Raw genomic sequence first — 23,881 nt, 5'->3', positions numbered from 1 at the left:
GCAGGCTTGGTATAAAAGCATTCCTCTCCTCCGCCCCACCTCTTGCTATCAGTGGGTCACAGAAGAAGGAGGAAGGCTGGTGTGATCTCTTGCCAGGTATGATTGCTTGGCAAGAGAAGAGGGCAGGTGTGCCACAGAAGGTTGACAAACGATGACAGGCCCGCGTGGCCCAGATCTCAGAGCAGCCTGCCCTGGAAGCCCCTGAATCCTCTAGTGGAGAGCTGAGCAGGTCCTGCTGAGGGTTTACTTAGTGTGCGTACAGAGTGCGAATAAAGGGCTTTCTGCGCAGTGGGGATACGGTGAGTTTTGAGTTTGCATCCCTCCTTTTTCAACTCTAGCCAAGAAGAGTTTGGGCACCTGGAGCTGACCTGGGGCCAGTTTTGAAAAGCTGCAGTAGGCTCAGATCAAACGGAAAAGTTGTAAACTAGATTGGAAAATGAAAATAATCTCTGAACAAGGCAAGCCCCTTCCACATTGCAGTTACATTTTGTGCCATCGACGAACCAGGAATCAAGGAGCCTCTTCGCATTTGCGAAGGAAATTTGCACACTCAGAGATGCAGCTGTTCTCTGTTTCTCAAATCAGGAAATGTAGAAGGTTCCTCCTCAAGGGTCTCGCAATCTCGAAAGAGTTAGAAGGAGTGGGGAGGTAGAGGAAGCGGAAAGACAGGGTAAACTGAAGGAGGCAACTGTTTCACAACAAACGTGTTTTTATGACGTATTGATTGCATCCACACAGCTTTCTCAATTTGTTCAATGAATTCACCCAGTTTCTGGGTTTTCAGAAAAACTAAAGCATAAGCTAAGCAAAACAGGGCAGGTTCATCGTGCACACAATCATCAAGCGCCCCGTGCAAATGGGCTCTACCGAAACAGACACCTCCTTTCCTGGTGCATGGAAACAAGCAAGCAAGCGAAAGTGATGGGAGCAAAGAGCATCTCCAGTGGAAGAGGAAGATCAGAGGAGGCGGTGGAGCTGGTGGGCAAGCAGGGCATTCATCCCCCCAACCTTTGCTCTCTGGGCCTGGGGGGCAGGCAGCTGCTCTCCCCCAGCCAGGTTCCTTCCTACAAGAAAGCCCTGGAACATCTGCCAGCGTGCAAGGTCCCTGACACAAAGCCCTCGATTGTGCTCCCGTGAATGCCTTGGCTGTCTCTCCGGGCAGGGCAGGGCAAGCCTCTCTATGCAGCTCCCCTTCCCTCCACCCACCAGGTAGTCTAGTTTCACCTCCACATGCCTCTGCCCGGGCTGGGAATCCAGGGGCACTGCTCGCCTGGCTCTCCTGAGCACATTCTTGAGTTTCCAGCTGGGAGCTCTGGAATTGCAAAGCCTTCTACTCTGTCCAAGGAAAGGGAGATCCGGGATGGAGGAGCAGGCCGTGGCTCATACCGCCCCCTCTCCGGTAAGTATCCTTCCCTCCCCGCTAGGTTTGCCCACAGGCCTGATTCCCCGCTGGCAAATGAGGGTCCCATCTTAACGGTAGTGGGTGCTTTCGTGCACCAAAATGGTTTAGAGCTACTGGATCCCCAGGGACTGGCTCTCTGTTGCTCTGGGGGAGGGAAAGGATGCTGCTTAAGTGAAGCCCCTCCATAACTCCTAGGTCTAGCACCATTACACAGGCTGAAAACTCAGCAGCTGCTCGAGTCTCCTTTCCCAAGACAGAGAACCATCTTGGAGGCACCTGCCACAATGTCCCATCAGCAATTAATCCACTCAGGTCATCCACCACCAGATGACTTGATCTGGCTGATCCTTCACATCTGGAAGGGACCCATTTGGAGAGACTGAAGGAAGGGCTTTGTGTTGTAGGTGCCATAAGATGAGGGCTCTATTCTGAGAGCAAATCCCACATTTATCCATTATTGGAAAAGATCACTCCGGTAATTAAGTTTCTTCTTTGCTGTAAGTATTATACATTCTTTGTGTATGTGTGTATACATGTATATATATGTATATCTGGAGATAGAGATATGGGCAAAACAATTTGATAACCAAAATAAGTCAATCGGATGCTTCACTTTCTAGGGATACAGGAAGACCGTACAATTTATAGATTACTTACATGCTGTAGCCAAAACAGTTGGGACAAATTTCTTTATCTTTTGGAAATATCTATAGCTTTTGGAAACTTACTCATCAAGCAATGGAGCTAAAGATTAGTCTAAATTGTCTTGCATAATTCTGACAACATGAATGGAGGAGTTAAACTCTTCCATTGCTGTGCTTTTCACATAGCTCAAAAGCAAGCCTGCGATATCTTTAGTGCTTAATCCCTTTGCCCCCAGTCCCAAAAGAATGCTGCTACACCTGATGGTGATCAATGAAAGCAACAATGGAATCCAGGCACTCCTGAGAACCAGTTTCCCTTTTGTCCATTTAGGAAAGGCCCCCTCCAGCAGAATCCCCCAGCCCCACCAGGGTATTTGGGGCCATCCTCTCCATTACGTTGACCTGTGGAATTATCTGCATCACGGTGGCCGCGACTGTCAGCTTCACCCAGGCTTCGCCCAAGGTAAGACGTGGCTCTAGGCCGGAGTGCTGTTAGTCACCATTCTCAATTTTTTTGTAGGGGTAACTAAAAACCTCCTCTCCTTCTGAATAAGACGAGGCTTCAGCCCTGCACTGAAGTCACTCCCACCGTATTCAGTTTGAATAATGGTAAAATGGATAGAATTGTTTCTGTTGTTTACAAACCTAGCTGGAAGAAGAAGAAGAAGAAGAAAACCCTTTTTTAAAAAAGATTTCTTTTGTCTTTTTTGTCTTTATATTTTTTATAAATAACTCAAGGCCGTGAAAATACTTAGTATGTTTTCCTGTTTTTCCCATAACAACCCTCTGAGATGGGCTGAGAGTTTGGGGATTGGCCCAAAGCCGCATCCAGCTGGCCTTCATAACTAAGGCTGGATTAGAACTCACCACCTCCTGGCTTCTAGGCCAGCACCTTCACTACTACACCAAACTGGCTCTTCCACAGATTGCCACATTTGCATATAAAACTATTATTTTCTACCAATTTGTATTGATGGTACTAGGGGTATATCTACATCCATAGAAGAATATAGAATATAGAAGACGACAGAATCCTAGAACTGAAGGGGCCTTTGAGGCTGTCAAGTCCAACCCTCTGCCCAACTCCCGGGAGGCAAGGCGGGGGGATGATCACCTTTCAGATTGGGCCCTTATCTCAGGCAGCGACGTGGTTTGCAACTGGGCGATGCTGCCATCGGTCCCCAACCACAGGCAGAGCACTTTTGCTGGCCTTGGAGTTCCCTTGGCTGCATCCTTCTGCAGGAAGCTGGGGCCCATCTGTAGAGTCCTTCCTCCCCGCCCCCCACCCCCGGCACAAGATGGACCCTACTGGGTTTTGAAAGGAACATGGGTTGTTCCTGGTACGGTTGATGCAAGGTCTTGATCACCGCTTGGAATGAGAACCGTTCTTGACCAAATTGCACCGTCCAGAAGAACCGATTGAGTCAGCAGAAGAGATGCCTAGAGGACTCCTGCAGTAAAGCAAATTCTGACCCCATTTGAGCCTGGCAAGAGCCTTTCTCAAAGATTATCTTGTGGTAATCAGGATGGAAAAAATTAGCTATTTTTGTGCCCATATCACATCTGAAAACTGGTCAATAGTCTGCTTAATATGACTTGGTTCCTTCTGGATAAGGAAGGAGCAACATTTGCAGAGTGTCAGCCATCCCAACTGTTAGGAATTTGCTGTGCAGAGGTCTCCTTGTGCTACCAAGGAGTTGCATAGACAAGGAAAGGTACTGAGAGCAGTAAGAGTCACACAATAACCACAAGAGTACACTGAGTTGTGAAAACAAAAAGTATTTTACTTTTGTGGTGGTGTAAAAACAAAAATGCACGGTCAAAAATAAACAGTCCAGGTCATACACAATAGCAACAGTCCAAGGAGTATTCCAAATACAAAGTCTTCTTACCGGTCCAGAGTCAATACACAGTTGTTCAGGTTTATCACAGTAGTAAACCAACAGTACAGCAAAACAGCAATACTAGAGAGAGCAGTGAATTCAGAGAGAGAGAAGCTACGTTCCTAGCTCCCACTTATGGCCATGAGAACACTTACACACCCATTGGCCAATTAACATCTTAAAGTCACAACATCATGGTTTACATATTTTCAACCCAACTATGTAGGCTATTACCATACGCCTAACACCAACTCAGTCAGTTAGAAAAGACTCTTGAATCCGTTATTAATGAAAGTAACAAAAGTAAAGCCAAGTGGTTACAGAATGTTATGTGTTCCTGGCTACTTTCCTTCGTGAACAGAGGCAAACTCGCCTGACTAATAACCAGCCAAGACCCAGTGAAGGCCCTTTAAACCGCCCCGAGTCCTTCGGGAAAGGGCGGTATATAAATCTAATAAAATAAAATTAAATTAAATTTCCCCATTGGCTGAGGAACTATGAGGTTACACTCTTTCCAACTGCCTCCTACATGTTTCCTGCTACATGCTAAATCATACCACACATGTACATTAAAATTAGGAGATAATTTATGCAAGGTGTGTCAGTTAATATTAATCGACTAATTGCACATGCTCAGTTGACTGAGTTCTGGCCCCCTTTTTTATGACTTCTTAGAAAAATGGGTTCTTTCCTGTTTTGCTACTTATCTTGTCTTACAGCTCCTTTTCCCATTCTGAAGACCCAGATAACAATTTTCCCTACGTGTTTCTCTGACATCCTTCCTTTATGTTATCTTTTCCTGGTTCCCATCTATTATAAGCTTGTTTCTCCACTCAGTAAGTTTCCACTGCGACAAGTTCAATTTTAAATTTCTCTTTCAATATTAAATTTTGAAGACCATTTACTTATTTCTATCACAGAAGAAGCCAAGCCAGTTCTGGGCTTTTTGCGCCGAAAGTATAGGGTTAACGTTTCCCTTGTCGAGGACTCCTGAGTGCTCTCTCTGAGCTTGCTTGTTTTTATTTTTTTTGAGATGTCTCATTACCCAAACTAGGTAACATCATCAAAGTTAGTTATTTTCCCATGTTTCCATCTTCTCCCCTGGTTACCTTTAAGCGTCCAATTAAATTCTAACAAATTGTTTGGGTGACAGCCCCTGGCTTCACGGGATCATTCTGCATTCCATACAGAGTGCGACCTTGGAACGGCTGGTGTCTCTTGTGGGACAACACAATGTGTAGTTTTGATTCCTCTCATGCTAGTCCCCCCCCCCCCGTTATTCCCCACTTCAGTAACCCCCCTCCTCCCCCACAGAGTATGGCAAGGTGGCAGCAAGCGAAGCATGACGTAGCAGGATGGCAGCCCTGACACAGAGCCTCTATAAGTAAGGACTGTTCCTGGCATCTGGACTGAGTTACTCAGATTCATTCGAAGTTGGATTTTAACTGTGCAGATCCTATGGAGATACACGAGGCGTGATCTAGCATGATTATCTGGGAGGATTTTGAGCCTGCTGGTCCTGGTGGAGCTGCAAATTCTGTGTTTTAAAACCTTTGACTGTCCTGGTTGGCCAGGGCTTCTTGGTTGTGCCATGAGGTTGGCCCCGTGGTGCTTAATGCTTCCTTCACAGAGGGGAGGGTTCCACCTGCTCTGAAAAAGGTGACTCAAAGAATCATTGCTGGATAGCCCAGAACCGGACAATTTTCAGGTGGTCTCCAGGTTCCTTCCTCCTTGTTAAGAAGAGTGATTGGCTTTAGCTCTGGGCGACCCTGGAAGGAACCGATTAACTGCATCCTTTCCAGTCAAGCTCACAAGAGTTCACAGCACTGCAGTGGCCTTGATTGCACTCAGTGAGATTTAATGGGACATGGATAGAGGTGGTGCCTCTACATTGCCCCGCCCTGGATTTAAGAAAGGGATTTGATGGAACTGATTATGGGATCCTTCTGGATCAGCTTAGGACAGTGTTTCCCAACCTTGGCCACTTGAACATGTGTGGACTTCATATGTCTTCAAGTGACCAAGGTTGGAAAACACTGGCTTAGGACAGGGGTCCCCAACCTGTGGGCCACGACCCACTACCGGTCTGTGGCCACTGGGCCGCAGGACAGGTTGGCCAGTGCGCACACTCAACCCCACATGATAGTGCCACGGCCGCATGGCCTAAACGGGGCTCTGTGCGACCTAAATGAGACTCCATGTGGCCTAAACGGGGCTCTGCATGGCCTAAACAGGGTTCTGCGTGGCCTAAACGGGGCTATGCGCAGCAATAACAGGGCAGTGCTAGTGCCCACGTGGTGAAAACGGGGCAGGGCTAGCGAGTGTCATGTGGGCGCTAGCGCCGCCCCGTTTGTGTCGCACGTGTGCACATAAAATACTTCCCCTTCCCTTTCCCTCTGGTCTGCCAACTGAGCCAGGTTGGGGACCTCTGGCTTAGAGGATTGGGACCAGGAGTTGGAAGCATGCGTTATGGTTTTACCAGTGAACCCTTTGCAGCATTCTGGCATTTAAAGTGCTCTTCCCTCCCTCCACTGTCCTTGAAAGCCGATACAGGAAGATTCCTGACCCAGAGAGTCAAGGCCCTGTGACTCTGGACACGCAAACAACTGAGGATGTGCCTTTACACTAGTCTCATCACTGCACAAAGGACAATTCTACACCCCCAGCTTTCACATAGCAATCCTGCCATGGCATATAATGTTGCCAGCTTGTGTGCAGCAGTGCTTAAAATTTGTTGGATGATCCGTGCCATAAATTAGACTTAATGAGCATCTAGTTTGCCACACTGGACTGCTCTGTAATTTGATATAATCTTCCACATATTAACCTTTATGCTCCCCTCACCCGTCTAATGGTCCTACTCCTTTAGACTCATTTTTTAATATACAGTTTCTGTTTTAATATTTTTCTAGCTTCTCCTAGAATTCTTTTTTAAAAAAAACTCTGATGCTCTTTAATTGACTGTTCACCACCCGCCTTATGCTGGTCTATAATAATGAAGATCTGATTTGACAATGTTCTGGTGTTCTCCTTTCTCCAAGGCCAATTCCAGCCAGTGGGATGGTCTGGTAGTAGATCTAGCCCTAGCCCCCTGCTCTTAGCAATAGCAATAACAATAACACTTAGGTTTATATACTGCTTCATAGTGCTTTTACAGCCTATTGCCCCCAACAATCTGGGTCCTCATTTTACCAACCTCGGAAGGGTGGAAGGCTGTCAACCTTGAGCTGGTGAGAACTGAACTGCCAAACTGCTGACAGCTGGCAGTCAGCAGACGTAGCCTGCAGTACTGTGTTCTAACCACTGTGCCACCAAGCCCTTCAGGCTGCTTTGAGGTTCTCCTCTCCCTGCTTCTATTTAACATACATGAAGCTACTGGGTAAGGCCATCTGCTAATACAGAGTAAGGTGTGATCAATAATGTTGATTATACCAATTCTACCTCTTTGCTAAGGGTTAACCAACTGACGCTACCAGGTTTTTTCATAGAAGATTAGAATTGGAAGGGACCTTGGAGATCCCTATATCATTTCAGATGGGGGGGGGGCTGTCCCTTCCTTAAAAGCCTCCAGAGATGGAGCACCCACAACTTCTGAAGGCAAGCTATTCCACTGGTTAACTGTTCCCACCATTAGGAAATTTCTCCTAGGTCGCTTCCCTCCTTGATTAGTTTCCATCCATGATTGTGGGGGCCTGAATGGGGAAGAGCAGGCTTTGACTCATCCTTTAAAAGTCTGAGAGGAGGACAGCTGTCTTGGTCTATGGTGGTAAAAAGTCTGGAAGCACCTTTTACAGGTATAAAATAAGGGTTAAATATACTCTCAGAAACTTCATCAGGCACACGGAGTGGCTTGACTGATTTGAATTGGGGTGATCTGCCTCTCACCAGGCTTCTGCCCTTTAATAAATTGTGTTTAATGGGAAAAGGGGCTACCACATTCCTTCTGATACTTCCAACAAGATTTGAGCGGCTGTGAGTTTTTAGATCTGCCAGATCTCCATCTTTAACTCTGAAAGGCGCACTATTTCCCAAAAATACAATCTGGGAGCCTTCTTGGGCTCACTGCTCTTGCCTCAGGAGTGGATGGCAGCTCTGACGAGGGGGTTGTTGCACACATTCATCTTGTGTATCAGTTGCTGCCTTTTCTGGATTGAGAAGCTCTCCTCATGGTAATTCAGCTTAGTCAACCCACATTTCAAGATTGCTTTTGAAGAACGCTTAGAAGCTTAATGTCAAGCACGGGAAATCAGGAGTCCAGCAGTTCAAAGCATATATAGACTTATTGCGAACCTAACCTCTATGAGTGACATGGTGGCCTAGAGGTGGAGCTTTTGCCTTGCAATCAAGAGGCTATGAGTTCAATCCTAAGCAGCGGTTAATGCAAACTCCCCATAGGCGTCAGGAAGAGCATCCGGCTGATATGCACTCAGGTCCATTCAGTCATCCCGACTCCACCCTGTTGCAAGGGATTACAGGGTTGTTAAAAGAAACAAAATTGCGAACTTAAGGTCTTTTCAAGAATATGAAATACTAACAGTCAAAGCAAATTGGTGGTAGATCAGAGTCAACAGAATTCAAGGTCGTCTGGATCTTTTCTGGGCGTGAAGGGACTTGAGTCTGATGACGTATTTGACCTCTCCCTAAGGCTCTGCCTGGTCATCTCCTACACCTCAACTGGTCGAGAATGGAGCAGAGCTGACAGCTTGAGATGGTCATGCTATAAATACATAACACTGTCCTGGCTCCGTGTATCCCTGGATGCAATTCAAGGTGCTAGTTATCATTTATAGAGCCCTATGTGGTTATTTGCCTGCCTGCCTCTGGTTGTCTCTGACCATCCCATCTGTCCCCCTAGATCCAACATGGTGGACATTTCCAGGTTGCTTCCATTAAGGAGTGACTTCTGGTGGCACCCAGGAGACATGCCTTCTCGGCCCAGAGATGTGGAGGGCACCAAGCCTTTTGGCCTGTCTTAAAGCCACACAACCTGGTGATTTCCTTAAGTGTTTGGCCCTGACTATTATGTGGCTATCTGTCTGTTGTCTGTTTGTTACTCATCAGTAAAATGGAAGAGGTTTATTTGGCTCATTGTATCTTGGCAGTTGCAATTGTTTTAGTTCCTTTGGACTATTGTAATTTTTGTTTTATTTACTACCCAGAGTTCACTACAGAGGGTTATATGGCCATATTAATTAAGTGTAACTGACATCAAAGACAAATGGCAGAGGGAGGAACATGGGCAGCCTGTATTTGAAGAATTTCCAGAATCAGTGTCTTCAGTCCTGGCTCCAAGAAAAAAAAACTATGGATCAAGCAACTCCGTCATCTTTACAAAAATGAAACGAGCAACAAAAATCCATTATTGTGTAGACAGAATAATTTTAGAAGACGCTGGTGGCTCTTGGAAGTATTGGACAGAATTTCTCTTTTTTTTTATTAAAGAGTTTTACAAAAAAAGATTTTACAATACATATCCCCAAAGCCCACCCACCCCAAACCACCCCCCTTCCCCCCCACTTCCCAGAGCTAAATACAGGATTATAGTTATAATAATCATATTCTAAATAAAAATTATGCATAATATACAATTAACCAAATTCATAACGTGCTTTAACTCCCCTTTAACATAACTACGTACAAAGTACCAATAACAATATCCCTCTAAAATCTACTCATAAGCTAAATGGAACTTTTTAGTCCCATATTTGTTCTGAATATAATCTATCCATCTCCTCCAAACTGAAATATATCTTTCTTGTGAATGATCCTTCAAATAAGCAGAAATCTTAGACATTTCTGCAAGATTCGATACTTTAAACACCCATTCTTCTATAGTAGGCAAACTATCCTTCTTCCAATATTGTCCCACCAGTAACCGTGCTGCTGTTATCAAATTCAACATCAAATTGGTTTCTTTAACATCACAATCGACAACAATGCCCAATAAAAACAATTGCAGAGAGAACTTTATCTTTCTCTTAAAAATCTTTTGAATGTTCCACCAAATTTTAACCCAAAAAGCTTTTATATTTCTGCAAGTCCACCACATATGAAAATAGGTGGCTTCTAAACTACCACATCTCCAGCATTTAGACTGTAAGTTAGGATACATGTTAGACAACTTTTTGGGATCCAGATGCCATCTATAAAACATTTTATAAAAATTTTCTCTTAAATTTTGAGCCTGAGTAAATTTAACATTTCTAACCCAAATTACCTCCCAAGTATCCAACGGAACTGGTTCCTGGATATTTTGTGCCCACTTTATCATACAATCTTTAACTAATTCCGTTTCCGAATCCAATTCAATTAAAACATTATATATCCTCTTTATATTTGCACAATTTAAATCTCTAATTTGTTTTACTAAATTTTCATCTGTAATTGTGATGCCAACCTTCTGATCCAACTTCCACCTAGCTTTCAATTGGGTATATTGAAACCAAGAGTAACTTATGTTTTCTTGTCTTAACTCATCTAATGATTTAAGTTGCCAATCATTCCCTTCCAATCTAAGTAATTCCTTATAGGAAAACATATCCAAACTCACTCCCATAGATACATCTCCCATAGAGATGAAGCCAGCTGGGTGACCTTGGGCCTTAGAATGGAGGCAGCACTCACTCAAAGGTACCCCCCCAAAAAAATTACATTAATGTTGACCAAGAGTCAAGCACACCCAACTGACCAAGCTGGCTTCTGTCTCCAAGACTCAGTGGTCACCTTGGGCCAAGTTCAGGTACTTTGGGAAAAAGAAACAGCAAGCCAGTCCCGAGGCACATTTGCCCCTTTGATGTAAAACAGGGGTGGGTAACTATGGCCCCTTTATGACCTGTGGACTTCAATTCCCAGAATTCCTGAGGCAGCATGGAGGTTGTAAAGGGCCATAGTTGCCCACCGCTGCCATAAAAGTTGCTGGGAAGGGGCAGGGATGGGAGACCTACAAGAAGTGGGTGCTGGAGGGTCTGATGCAACTTGCTGAGTGTTGTGTTTTTGTAGCCCCTTTTGCAGGTAATGCGATTAAACTTCCAGAATCGCCCAGGATCCTCAATGAACCAGTCAGTGGTGGTCAGCAAGGCCAAGAACACCATCACCTACTACATCACGTCTTCTAGTAACCAAACCACCGCCATCTTGTTCGACTGCAAGAATGTGAGCAAGTGGGCTGCCTTTCCCAGTTGAAGGGAAGAAAGTGTGTAAGGCACACGTGGATGGGATGGGTGGGAAGAGTGCAAGGACAATGATTTACTCAAAAAGACTTTCATGTCATGCAACGTTGGGCTGCTCTGGCCAGAACATGTTTGTGCAACTGGCATGAAAGGGTGTCAAGCATGAACAGCCAGACCCACAAGGATAAACCTCAAATTGCTACTTTATTGGTTTCTGCCTATAATCCAGGAATGGCGGCTTTCGCCTGGGAAAGACCAGATGAATCTCAAAGGCTTTGGGGAGGGCAGGGGGAACAGAGCATTTTGTATTTACATAGTTATGTCCAAGCTGATTTCCTGCTTGACTCCTCTTCCCAACAGGGACTGTAACTCTCCAATTTCAGAAAACGCTGACGGTCCTCAATGGAGCCTACCCATTGAGATCCTAAGTTATGACAATTGTAAAACATGTCACCCACGTGACTGATCCAGTCTTACTACCTTTTTGTGGCAGTTGTTAAGCAAATGCCAATTTATTAAGCAAACTGATAAGTTTTTGCTAAGGGCCTGGAAATAAATGCTAATTTGAGGCAAAAACATTGTAAAATGTCACCAATGAAGGCAAATCTACATGTCCCAGGATAATGTTGTAGGATCCAATCTGGATCGGTCTCTGGGACCAGAGGTTTACTCTTCGGAGCTTTCAGAGTCATGTGGGAGCCCATCCTCGGGGAATGTCTCACTAGCAGAACATGATTGCAGGTTCCTGAGCACCCAAAATGCAGTCAGGTGACAATGGGGAACTGACTTGTAACAGTCACGGTGGCACAGTGGTTGAAGTGCAGCATTGCAGGCAGGGGGTCAGCAGGGGTCAGTCAATTGCCCCTCAATGGCTCTGGCCTGCTGCTGCTAGCCCCCTCCTCAGAAGGAAAACAAGGCTTACTGCTCATTGGACCCACCCCCGGGACAGGAGCGGGCGTTAGGTGTTCTAGAGTTAAGACTCTTGTCTGACAGGACCACTCTGACCCCCCCACACCCCAGAACCTGTGAGAGTCCCAAAAGCCTTTTCCTGTTCCCCACATCGGCAGCATATTTGAAGGGCAGAGATGCAGAGCTCAGTTTACAGTCAGGCTGCCTGGAAGGTCATTTATTTATTGATATAGAACATTTATAAGGCCCCCCAACTCAGTCTCGGTGACTCCAGATGGCTTACACAGAAATAAGCTGTTCTTATTGATCTCTTTCTTTGCTGAGGCAAGTGAACCTCACCAGGCCAGGCTGGGTCTTGGGCACGTGGCAAAGGGAGCTCCCAAGCTGGTCTGGTGTAACCCAATGGGGGGGGGGGGGGCTTTAATGGACCTCATGCTTTGCCTGCTTCTCTCTGCAGGGCTACGTCTGCTATAAGCTGTCGGGGCACAGCAATTGTTACCTGAAGAGGATGAATGCCCGGGATCAGGATGCTGCCCAGGCCTCCTTCAACCTATCAAAGCACAAGGTGAGTGCCAACAGCCTAGCCCGGGAAAAAGAATCCAGCCAATTCATTCGTCCGTCCGTCCGTCCGTCCATCCACCCCATCCATCCTCTCCAGCCATGGTGGCTGGAGAATTTTAGGAGTTGAAGTCCTCCAGTCTTAAAGTTCCTAAGGCTGGACACCCCTGGTCTAAAGGAAATTTTTCAAGAAGCGCTTGAAATCATTGAATCAGCTGCCTCCTGAATTGGGCTGGCACTATTTCACCGGCATCTCAGGCCAACCCTGAGCCCCAAGCCTCAAGCCGCCTTGGCTGAAGGACCCAGAGAAAAAGCCCAAGGCTTACACCACTTATCCCTCATTGTGAAATTGTGCACTTCTGCATGCAACCCCCATTTGCAATTTTAATGGCCATTTGCGGTGGGGAGGGGAGACACCATTTTGTGCAAGGCCTCCAAATATCCAAATATTGGAAGTGCAGTTTCTTGCCCCTTTCAAAATTGAGGGAAAAGGGGGAGGGGGTCATGGCCTGCCAATGGGCTTAACCCACTTTTAAAAGCTTCTTTCTAACCCCATCATGGTGTCATGTGAAACCCCTTTAATATTGTAGGATGGCTCCAACTCGGCCCCCCACCCGTTCCTCGTTCCTGAGCTGAGCTATGACCATCAGTTATCCCCTAATAGAAAAGGAATAGGTAACATTCTGGGGGGCTTGCAACTTATTGCTGGCTTTGGGCAATTCCTGTAAGGTGAGCAAACAAAGCTGCATTGTCCGAAGTGCTGCTGCTGCAGAAGTCAGAGCGAGGGCACCTAAGGCGTGGAGGGCAGAGGTCTGATTTTGGAAGACAGAGGGCCCTCTTTGCTGCAAATGTCAGAAGGAAGCCTGCTGGGCTCAGGTTTCTGCTCTGCCCGTTCAGGAGCTGGCGTTCCTCACCAAGGCAGCGACGGGGGGGGGGGAATGCAGTGCACCCGCTGGCATATCCCACCCCCTGGATTTCCAGCTCTGGGCAGCCTCAGGGCCTCTCCCAAAGTGGCAACCCCAGCCAAGGAATTTCCAAACTTGGCAACTTTTAAGACTTCTCGACTTCAACTCCCGGCTGGCTGGAGAATTCTGAGAGTCTTAAAGTCACCAAGTTTGGAAACCTCCAACCTCTCTGTCCCTCAGAGCTGCGGCCTAGACAGAACTCCCAGGACTGCTCTGGCCTTTAAGCGCTTCTTTTTTGGGGGGAGCAGCATGGAAATGAGGCGGGCAGGCAAAGAGGGCTCAGTTCCCCAGGGCCTCTTCTGGGAAGCGCTTCCCACAGAGCAGTGGCCTGGAGTGCGGATCCCGAGGGACGCAGAGGTTGAGCGGGCAGTCTGGGCCTGGAGCCACGCTGAGGTACCCTCACTGTCCTTCCTTTCGCTGCCAGGAGGATCCACCACTGCTTCCCAGCCACGGTTCCCAATACTACCGTGAATTCCTGGGGGTTGTGCCAGGGAGCCTGGTCGAGCCAGCGGAGGCTGGAGAGGCTGCCCGGGCTCTGTGCGAGCAGGTGCCCATCCGCTGGGTTAAGAAGAAAGATGGTAAGTTGATGGGCGCAGCCAGGCCAAAGCCCCCAGGGAATCTCTGCTCCCTTGGAGCTGCAAGTGAAGCTGAATGGTGCCAATCAGTTGTGCCAATGCTGGCATTTGTTAGGAGCTGCTGGCAGCGACATCTGGGTGTCCAGAGGCTGCCCTCCTGACTGAAGGCACCTTGGAAAGAGCAAGGCGGGTGGGCCCCGTCACTGGCACAGGCAATGCGGTTGGGGCAAGGACACACAAGTTGGAACACAGCCAAGTTTATTTAATTCATCTGAGGCAAAGCAGGCAGAAGAGAGTACATCTGGCCTAGTGGCACTAGGCTAGAAACTGGAGTTCAAGTCCTGCCTAAGGCACAAAGCCAGCTGGGTAATCTTGGGCCAGTCCCTCACTCTCAGCCCTGGGAAGGAGGAAATGGCAAGCTACCTCTGAAAAATCTTGCCAAGAATACTGCAGGGACTTGATCAGGAAGTTGCCAGGAGCCAACAATGACTCAAAAGGACACACACACATACGCATGCACACAACCCAAGGCACAAACCACCTTATACTTCGAGGACGTTGTAGATGTCAGTGAGCGGAAGAAATGGGATGAATCTAATCCAGAACCTCTCTGCGCTTTGAATCCTCCTGAAACTCCCAGGAGTCTGTTAACATTGCTTGACTGAAGGTTTGCCACGGTGGCTTCACGTGTGGGAGCATTAGAAGTCTAAGCCAGTAAAACCTGCTATCTAGAGCCAAGTCCCCAGTCCCGGGCCACATCCTGGTACTGGGCCGCGGCCCATTTGAAACCGGGCCACGCAAGTGGCAGGCAAGCACGTGCATGCAGCTCCATTTGCGTGACCAGCGGGAATTTGCCTACCGCTAGCGCAAAGCCATTTTCATCCCCCACCCACCGGTCCACAAAGCTGGAAAGGTTGGGGAACCACCGATCTAAAGGGTCTTAAAATTAAAACAAAGTTTGGGGGGGTTTCCTCCAGATGAGCAACCACCAATGCAGCCTGTCCCTGCCAACTTTCTAACATTTCTAGCTCATCCAAAGGACTCTGTTACACCCCCCCAAAAGAGACCCCCACCTCTCCACACACTCTTTGTGTTCCTCACAGATCCTCCAAAGCAGCGGCTCATCTACCTGTGCATTGACATCTGCTTCCCAAACAACATCTGTGTCTCCATCTGTTTCTACTATCTTCCCGAGTGAAGGTCCAAAGAGACCGACTCCCATGGTTCAGCTCGGCTGTATTTGAACCGAATCAGAACCTCCGCATCTGAACCGAATCAGAACCTCTGCATCCCTGTGCTCAACCCAAACCCTCCAGCCTCCAGAAAGAGCCCACCTTCAAAGTCAGAACTCCGGACCAGGCAGAAGAAAAAGAACTCCACTTACATGGTCATCTTGTGCTCACCACTATATACATTTATACATACATTTACGAAGTTTGTCGCTTTCAACTGTAACATGTAAATAATTACTTCTGGTAGAAGTAGCTTTATGGTGAAGGTAAGATCCGTACAAGCATTATGTGAAAAACAACACTTTTTTTTAAAAAAAACACGCATGGGATGCTCTGATTTGGGATGTGAGCATGCCGGGTCAGAGAGAAAAGTCTGCCCTCGGATGATGAGGCTTCCCTGAAGGTTTGGGCCAACCTCTTCTTTTAAGCCAGATGACCCAGCCGGGCTGCCTGGGGAAGGGGGGGGGCAGAGTGGAGCCTGCCTCTTCTGCAGGCACTGCCCACAATTACTCTGGAGTCAGTGCCAGCTCCCAAATGGAGCCTCCTCTAGCCTGGGGTGAGAGGAGAGGGGCAAAAAAGGCGGCCTCGGAGAGGAGACTCAGCTCACGCCAGACCCAGAAGGCCCTTCCTAGAGGCAGCCAAGACAAAGATACCCACCACTGCCCAGGGACAGGGCGGCTTCCCTGCTTTAGTCCAAAACCGGGCTGGTTTTAAGGCGGCACTTCAAAAGGGGAGCCCGAGAGAGGCCAGCCGCAGCCTCACAGCACCTGCCAGTTAAGCCAAAGGGCAGAGACTCTTCGTGCAGCCTCGGCCGAGTTAGACTGGACTCCGCTCCGTTTGCAGAAACAAGCAGTGGCCGACGGGGCCAAAGAGGAATCCTCTCCTCCGCCCAGAAGGCAGACCGGCTGGCGAAGAGGTGCCGTCCCGGCTTGCTCCTCAGCCCAACACGCTGTCGTTGAAAGCCAGACAGACGACCGCCTTCTGGTGCCCGCTGTATTCTCTCTTGATCTCCCCCGTCTCCACACACCAGAGCCGGGCCAAGTTGTCTGACGAGGCTGCAGGGGGAAGAGAGAGTTCAGGGGAGCAGCACCAATTCTGGGAAGAGAGGGACAGACAGCCAAAGGCTGGCCGTTTCTCTAGAACAGGGGGTTAAGTTTTGTGGACGTCAACTCCCAGAATTCCCCAGCCAGCAAATCTGGTTGGGCAATTCTGGGAGTTGAAGTACACAACTCTTAAAAGCTTTGCTGGCTGGAGAATTCTAGGGGGCCCGAAGTTTGGAGACCTCTGCTCTAGAAGGCTCCAACCCTTGCCGAGTACTCCTGCGGCACGCTGCAAGACCCGCACAGAAAACGGCTAGGTCGTGTTTTTAAGAGCTTGAGGGAACTCAGTTTGTCCAGCCTTCTGACCTCTGTGAACATCGGGGGCGCAAGATGGCAGCCCCCCCTTCCGTTCTCAAAGGGGAGTCCCACAAAAGGCAAAGTATCCTTCTCACAATCCCAGAGTGTTGGGTGCAGAAGAACAGATGCGGGTTCTAAGAAGGCAGATTTCAAGGGTCGGAACACACTTCCTAACAGGAAGAAGAGTACGACAGGGTGGAAACCTGGAGCCAGGCTGGGGGGCCTCCACTGAGTGGGTTCAAGCAGACTGAACAATCTGCCTGCACTGGTTTTGTGCGGATTCCTGCACAGAGCAGGGGGTGGACTTTATAGCCTCAAGGGCCTCCCCAACTCTAGGATCTTAGGCCCCACAGCCCAGTTCCTGTCTTGCCTGTACAACAGGAGCAAAATACGGGGCTGGCCCATGAATTGCTCCTTCTCTCCTTTTCCAAAACATGGGATAACACAGGTAGTCTTACAACCATTTGTTTAATGACCATTTGAAATTACAACAGCCCTGAAATAGGTGACTTATGACCATTTTTCACACTTATGACCATTGCAGCATCCACATGATCACATGACTGAAACTCAGGCACTTGGCAACTAGCTCATACTGTGACAGTTGCCGTGTCCCCGGGGTGTGTGTGTGTGTCACGTGATCCCCTTTTGCGACCTTCTGACAAGCAAAGTCAATGGGGGAGCCAGACTCACTTAACGACTGCGTTGCTAACATGACAACTGCAGTGCTTCATTTAACAACTGTGGCAAGAAAGGTCGTAAAGTGGGGCAAAGCTCCCTTAACAACTGTATCACTTAACAACAGAAACGTTGAGCTGAATTGTGGTCACAAGGGAGAACAGGTGTGTTCAAAATGCTGCTCTATTTTTGGCAAAAGGAAGAGCCGCATGGACTCTTCCCTGCTCCAGGATGGCAGGTGGGCCTGTGGGCTCCGCCCTTCTCACCTGTGACAATATACTGGGAATCCCCCGAAAAGGCACAGTCCCACATCCAGCCGCGGGAGGTCTCCCCGGGGTTGTTGCTCTTGATGCTCAGCTCCGTCATCAGTGAGAAGTTGGAGGTCCTCCATATTTTGCACGTCTGGTCAGCAGAGCAAGTGGCCAAAAGCCTGGAGAAGGGAGAAAAAGCAAACACCGCTGAAGGCCTGACAGACCCGGCCCACGACTCCAAAACGGAGCAGGTTTGGCCCCTTTTCTGGCCTTATCTGAGGAACTGGGAAGCATCTTCCCACCTCCTTGGAAGGAGGCTGGTCCAAGGTGGGTCCGGGCATCTCAAAACTGGACAGATCAAGAATTGGCAAAGAAGATGAAAGGAGCTACTAGATCAGGCCTGAGTAATCAGGCCCCCAAATGCAGGGTAGATCTGCACCTCCTAATATGTCTTGGGAGTCTTCCTCAACCATCTCCTTTGGAAGGACCTGCCTCTCTCCCCAGGCCCCTGCCTCCCTCTCTCTGCCAGCTTGAGGCTGGGCTGGGCAGGACAGGAAAGAGGGACCCCTGCTCCCCACCCAGTTACAACTAGACCTGGGTTCCAGATCAGCTTTTACAGAGGTGAAGTCTGAAGCGCAGCAGGGGCTGGACAGAGGGTGCCAGGAGATGCCACCCAGTCACGACCAAAGCTCAGCCCAGATGTTGCATGCCAACATGACTCCTCTTGTCCAAGCTTGGTCTGTCAGGCCAATGTTTCTCCTCCCCGTCCCCAAGAGGGAAGATCCCTCCTTTTCCAGGGCCAAGAAAACAGGGCGATGCCACCAATTACTCACGTGGAATCCGGGCTGAATTTGCACTGGAGTGCATAGCGGTTGTGTGCAGGGATCTTGGTCTTGGGGATGAGCTGGGTTACCTCATCTCCGATGCCTCCCGTGAGATTCCACACGTAACAGTTGCCCTGCGAGAGGAGAGATGGCTCAAAGCACCCGGTCCGCTGGCTCTGTGCCGCGTGGAAGGCTAACCGAGGAACTCGGCGAGTCCAGGACTGGCTATCCTTACCGAGCTGTTGACCGCAGCCATATAGCTGGCATCCGGATCTATATGTACCGCATTGACCGAGACCTCTGGCTCTGGGATAAGCTGCTCGTTGTGGTCCGTTTTCAGATCCCAGATGTGGATAGCGCCGCTCTGATCTCCCACAATGAGCTCAGCCTGGGAGGATACAAAGCAAGGGAGCTTTTGGCCCTGTGGCTCCTGCGGCCTCTTCCCCCATGCAGCAGAGAGCAAGGGATCCTGCCTCAGATACCTGATTGGGATGCAAGCAAACGCAGTTGATAGGCGCGTTCACCTGGAAAATGCGCTGGCACTGAAGATTGCGAGACCTGAGACAAGACACAAACGACATGACGGGAGAGAGTCAAGGGACTGCTGAGTCTGCTTGCACTCCGGGGAGCATCCACAGAGCCTCTGCTCAACACTGACGGCCATCATGCTGTCAAAGACTACTCTGGCATAGCCGTCCTTGCCTTCTTTAAACGGCTGCCTTTCTTAAAAATTCATTACTGGGCCTCCTATGCTCTCCTTCCCCAGCAGGTTGGCTCAAGGGGGACTTGTCAGATGCAGATGCCGGATGGCAAATGCATTTGTTAGAATAAGTACATATATATCTTTAAGGGGACACCAGACTCTAGAGAGTGAGGCCTGTCTAACCTTGGCAATTTTATGACTTGTGGACTTCAACTCCCAGAATTCACCCCTGCCTTAGCGCTTGTGCTTCAGTAGGATATCTGTCCCCTCCGGGAAAACCGTGAAGCGTTCAGGCCCTCAGAATTTCCAGGACGTATTTTTTGAGTCCTACAACGAGCAGGGTTTGCTCACTAACTTCCTTCTCTCTTCACCCCTTCATTTCTCCTCTGTTCACTTAAGGCAAAAGCGTAAAACAGCAACCTCAGGAAGGCACTTTTGGAAAAAGAAGGAAGTTCACCAGAACTGTTACTGAGGTGCCTCCAATGCAGATTCTGCTCACAGGCGAGAAAAAAAAAACTACAGCTCTAACTCAGCCCCACAGAGGAATATCTTGGTCATTTTGGTGTTGTTTATTATCATGCTAAGAAACTCCTGACTCAGAGCAGCTTCTCACCCCACCGGTTTCAAAGCTGCCCAGCCTACCTTTGGACTCACTTACCTACGAAGGGATGTACAGGCCCACCTGGAGGGAGCATCCCACTCAGGCTGAACCTGTATCTATGCTGGCAGTGCCTCATGGGGTTTATGGTGCCTTTTGGAGGGTTTCAACTGCCCTCAGTTTCAACTGTAAGAATGATCCCTCTTTAACAAGGTATCAAAATCTTACAAGATCTCTCTCCACGCACCCATGTAAGATCTCATGAAATTTGGGGCGTTTGCTTTTCTAAATCCTCCTTTGATCACTTTTACTCCTTTCCCCATTGTCTGGAGTGTGCAAAGGTGCCCACTGTGTGGGCAAACCGTGCACCCGACTCCTCCTCAGCTGCCCGCTTTCCACGCCTGCCTGCTTAGGGTCGGTCTTGGAAAGGTACGAGATCAACAACCAAAGTCCCACCGGAGGTCCCAGATGCGAGCCATGCAGTCTTCGCCCCCCGTGTACATCCACCGGCCGTCTTCATGGAAGCCAACCGAGGTGATGTTCTTGCTCACCCCGTCGTAGTTGATCACTGGGTTGGGGTTATTGGAGTTCAAGTCATACATGCGGATGTGCTGGTAACCTAGACCACAAACATGTCAACTAGTTCATAAGGAGTCAAAGCAACGAAACAGTTTCACACAGAGAAAAATAGCACTAGGTCAGGGGTAGGCAACCTCGGCTCTTTTATGACTCATGGACTTCAACTCCCAGAATTCCTGAGCCAGCTGTCTCAGGAATTCTGGGAGTTGAAGTCCATGAGTCATAAAAGAGCCGAGGTTGCCTACCCCTGCACTAGGTCAGCGTTAGGCTCCTTCTGAATTCTCAAAAGGATGGAAAGAGCTGCTCTCACCGACCCATGATCTGAGACTGAAGGTCGCTTGTCTGTCGCTAGTCTTAATCCTAACTTGGGTAATCAACCTTTCACCCCCATTCACCTAACTGCCTGGGAGCTGTACCTTTGTTTCTTTAAAAAAAAGAAGATTGACATTACAAGAGTAATCATAATGACAATATCAAACCATTACAGGTAGTCCTCAGCCTGCTACCATCACACGGTTGCAAGTGGTGGCAACCTTTAAGTGAGGCAGACTTGCTTAACAGCCCCAGCCGCTCCCGCTCTCCCTGATGAACATGCACCCACAAGAATTCTTCGTTAAATGAACATTAGGTGCCTCATGGATGGAGGCAGATCCTGGGAAGTCCAGCCAACAATCCGGGGCCATAAAGGAGGCAGTAAAAAGCTTTGCAAAGCCAAAAAAACAGCTGAGGGGACGGGAGGGGGAGAACCTAGCAAGATTAGGGCCTAACACTGAGTTCCAAGAAACTTCCAAGCCAGCCTCCTTGCTTGGCCAATGAAGCTGAGCTGATGGGCTGACCGCCTCTTGCTAGGCTTTAGGGGAGTATAGCCACCTTAGCTGGCAGCTTCAAAACAAGTTTCCCAAAATCTTTCCCTTTTCCCTCCCTCCTCCAGAAACCCACATTACTTCAGTAAAGAAAACCAAAAAATCTTGAGGACACAGATAAACCTCCAAGTGGCCTCAATGACTCTCGAAAAGAATGCAAATGACCAGCTATCTGCAAGGAATATAAATCCTTCCATGAAACTTCTTGGATGAGAAGCGAAACATCTTCAAGGAAAAACAAAGAAAGCCCAGTTGCCTCTTGAAAAAGCACCTTTGGGACAACCTAGATGACTGAGAGTCTCCATAGACACTGAAAGCTTGATCTTCCCTCCTCCCTTCCCCAAATTTGTCCTGAAGCTAAACTCCTTGGCTCTAACTTCCAATCTCAATCCCTTTTTACCACTTAATTTGCTAAGCTTACTGCATGCCTGGAAAGAGGGTGACAAAATTGGTTATTTACCTTGATAGACTACCAGGCTGTAGAGGAAAGGAAGCAAAAAAATCCTTTGTGTTTGCCTTGAGGAGCTGAAGAAAAAGTTCAGCTCTAAAGAAAAAAGTGGCAAGAGCACCAATGTGTGCCAAAAAGCTTGGAAAACTTTGGCAAGCTTTTTGCTGCCTGTATGACTCCCTTTAGGACCCAGCTTCGGATGCGGCCATTTGGTACACATTCATCTCCTAGCACAGGGGTAGGCAACCTCAGCTCTTTTATGACTCATGGACTTCAATTCCCAGAAATCCTGACCCAGCATAGCTGGCTCAGGAATTCTAGGAGTTGAAGTCCATGAGTCATAAAAGAGCCGAGGTTGCCTACCCCTGTCCTAGCAAGAACCAGGAGAGGTTTGCAGTCTCTCAATCACCAGCTGATTGGGGCAGAAAACTCAGCAAGTAATTGTTGGAGTGTTGAAAATGGTGGCTGCCTCCAGGAGGCATGGGAGCAGGCCCAAATGCTGTGGGATCCCCTGTGGGATGGGAAGGAAAGAGGCAGGAGGGTGCTGCAGTATTCCTGTGGTGGTGGTAAGGGTGAATGACTACACGGGCACTGTAGCTGCTATAAGTTTGAAACAGGGTGGAATGTAGCCCTTGGGAGGGGCTCTCTCATTTCAAATGGCCATTAAATGACCGGTCATATTTCAAGGACCACCTGAATTAAAAATAGAGCTCAAATTCAGTATTATGCAAATCTGCATCCTTAACAGGATGACAAGAAAAAAAAATCAAAGCTTTTTCTAAAAAGGGAGAGTTGTTACCTCTGGGTTAAGAAGGATTTTTCTCCCAAGTGAAATTGGCCACAACCCTGATTGGTCAATTGATCTAGCTTTTGTTTGGGGGGGGGGGAAATCTATGGAAGTTGGTCAGAACCCCACGGTAAGATCTTCTTTCACTGGTTCTGTGCCTCCTCTGCTCCACTGCAGACAGAATCCAATCTCTCTGGGTGACGGGCTTCCAGAAAGCACACGTAGCCTTTAAGGTTAATGGTGAACTTCAGAATGTGACTGCCGGCAATAATACTCTGTGAGCCGAGTGGGGAAAGGACAATTCTGCATTTACCCATGACAATATTTGAAGCAAAGACAAGAGGAGCCAGGCACAGAATTAATTTCACAGAGCCTCTGCAAAGGCACCTGGGGGCCGCAGCTGCGGCAGAGCTTCAACGGGACGAAGGCCCTGCGCCTGGCAACAGCCCGCCCTGCCCTGGACGGCCGAAGCCGCGCCAAAGGCTTTAGAAACCCAGTTCAGACGATGCCACCTCGGGAAGGCTTTTCCTCCGGGATGCAGGACTCCAGCTGGCTTGACCCGCAATTCCACCAGGGCGACCGCTCCGCAGGGCCTTGGGCAGGACCCGGAGCCCTCTTTCTCTGCAGCCATGCCCGGGCGGGGCTCCCCCACCCCGAGGGCCGCGGCCCGTTCCCGGCACGGAGCAATTCTGCCCCCAACCGGCCCGCAAAGCCGGAAAGGCCGGGAGCCCGGAGCGCGAGAGCGGCCTAAAGCCCGGCCTGACCCCCGGCCCCTCCGCTTGCCTACCTGCCGCGGCCACCATGGTGCGGTCCGGCGTGATCTCCAGGGCGTTGACCTGCTGCGGGCGGGCGAGCGAGCGGCGGTTAAGGAGCCTGCGGGGACCCGGCCCAGCCCCCCCCCGGCCCCCCCCGGCGCCCAAAGGATACCGAGTCCTGGTGCTGCACCGTCCGCGTGCAGATGCCGCTGTGCGCCTGCCAGAAGCGCACCGTGTGGTCGTAGCCGGCCGTGGCCAGGATGACCGGGTCGCTGCCCACCGTGCCCTGCGCGGGGTTCATGCTGCCGGCCTGCGGGCGGAGCCCCCCAGGAGGCGGCCCCGGCCGGGCTCCCGCCGCGCGGCCCACCTGGCAGGGAGGTTGTGGGCGGGAGAGCAGCGGGGGGGGCTCCGCCGCTCGCAGCGCCAGGACCCCGCCACCCTCCGGCCCCGCCCCCGCGGGTCAGCTTCCCTACAGCGCCTGGGTACCGATCTTGCGCGTGCGCGAGCCCGGGTCGCCCGGCCGCCAGCATCGAACCCTGCGATTGCGGCGCCCCTACGCATGCGCGCGCGGGGGACCGCCCCTTCCCGTGCCAGAGCCGAGCCGAGACGGGCGTGTCTCTAAGCCATAGACTCCGACTTAGCCTCATCCGAAGACGGCGAA

General features: G+C 49.4%; 2 protein-coding genes across 3 annotated transcripts; one reads left to right on the top strand and one right to left on the bottom strand.

Moving 5' to 3' along the window:
• Nucleotides 1-1,205: 1,205 nt before the first annotated feature.
• BRICD5 (BRICHOS domain containing 5) lies at nucleotides 1,206-15,641 on the top strand. The gene is made up of 6 exons (XM_083372707.1): nucleotides 1,206-1,399; nucleotides 2,378-2,509; nucleotides 10,929-11,081; nucleotides 12,465-12,572; nucleotides 13,955-14,108; nucleotides 15,209-15,641. Exons 1-6 carry the CDS (start codon nucleotides 1,361-1,363, stop codon nucleotides 15,301-15,303), a joined length of 681 nt encoding a protein of 226 aa, XP_083228833.1. The 5' UTR covers nucleotides 1,206-1,360; the 3' UTR covers nucleotides 15,304-15,641.
• On the bottom strand, nucleotides 15,512-23,687 carry MLST8 (MTOR associated protein, LST8 homolog). Of its 2 annotated transcripts, none has more exons than XM_083372706.1 (8): nucleotides 23,393-23,687; nucleotides 23,253-23,301; nucleotides 20,245-20,407; nucleotides 18,970-19,045; nucleotides 18,723-18,875; nucleotides 18,497-18,621; nucleotides 17,679-17,842; nucleotides 15,512-16,392 (listed from the first exon to the last, which is right to left on the bottom strand). In XM_083372706.1, exons 1-8 carry the CDS (start codon nucleotides 23,519-23,521, stop codon nucleotides 16,274-16,276), a joined length of 978 nt encoding a protein of 325 aa, XP_083228832.1. In that variant the 5' UTR covers nucleotides 23,522-23,687; the 3' UTR covers nucleotides 15,512-16,273. The 2 variants fall into 2 exon arrangements, with proteins under 2 accessions (XP_083228832.1, XP_083228831.1); XM_083372705.1 differs by having other exon boundaries at nucleotides 23,253-23,304; nucleotides 23,393-23,686.
• Between the last annotated feature and the right edge of the window lie 194 nt (nucleotides 23,688-23,881).

Source organism: Vipera ursinii, assembly GCF_947247035.1.
Source record: "Vipera ursinii genome assembly, chromosome: 13".
NCBI lineage: Eukaryota > Metazoa > Chordata > Lepidosauria > Squamata > Viperidae > Vipera > Vipera ursinii.
Note: the sequence above shows the minus strand (reverse complement) of the source record. Positions and strands in the feature narration are given on the sequence as shown.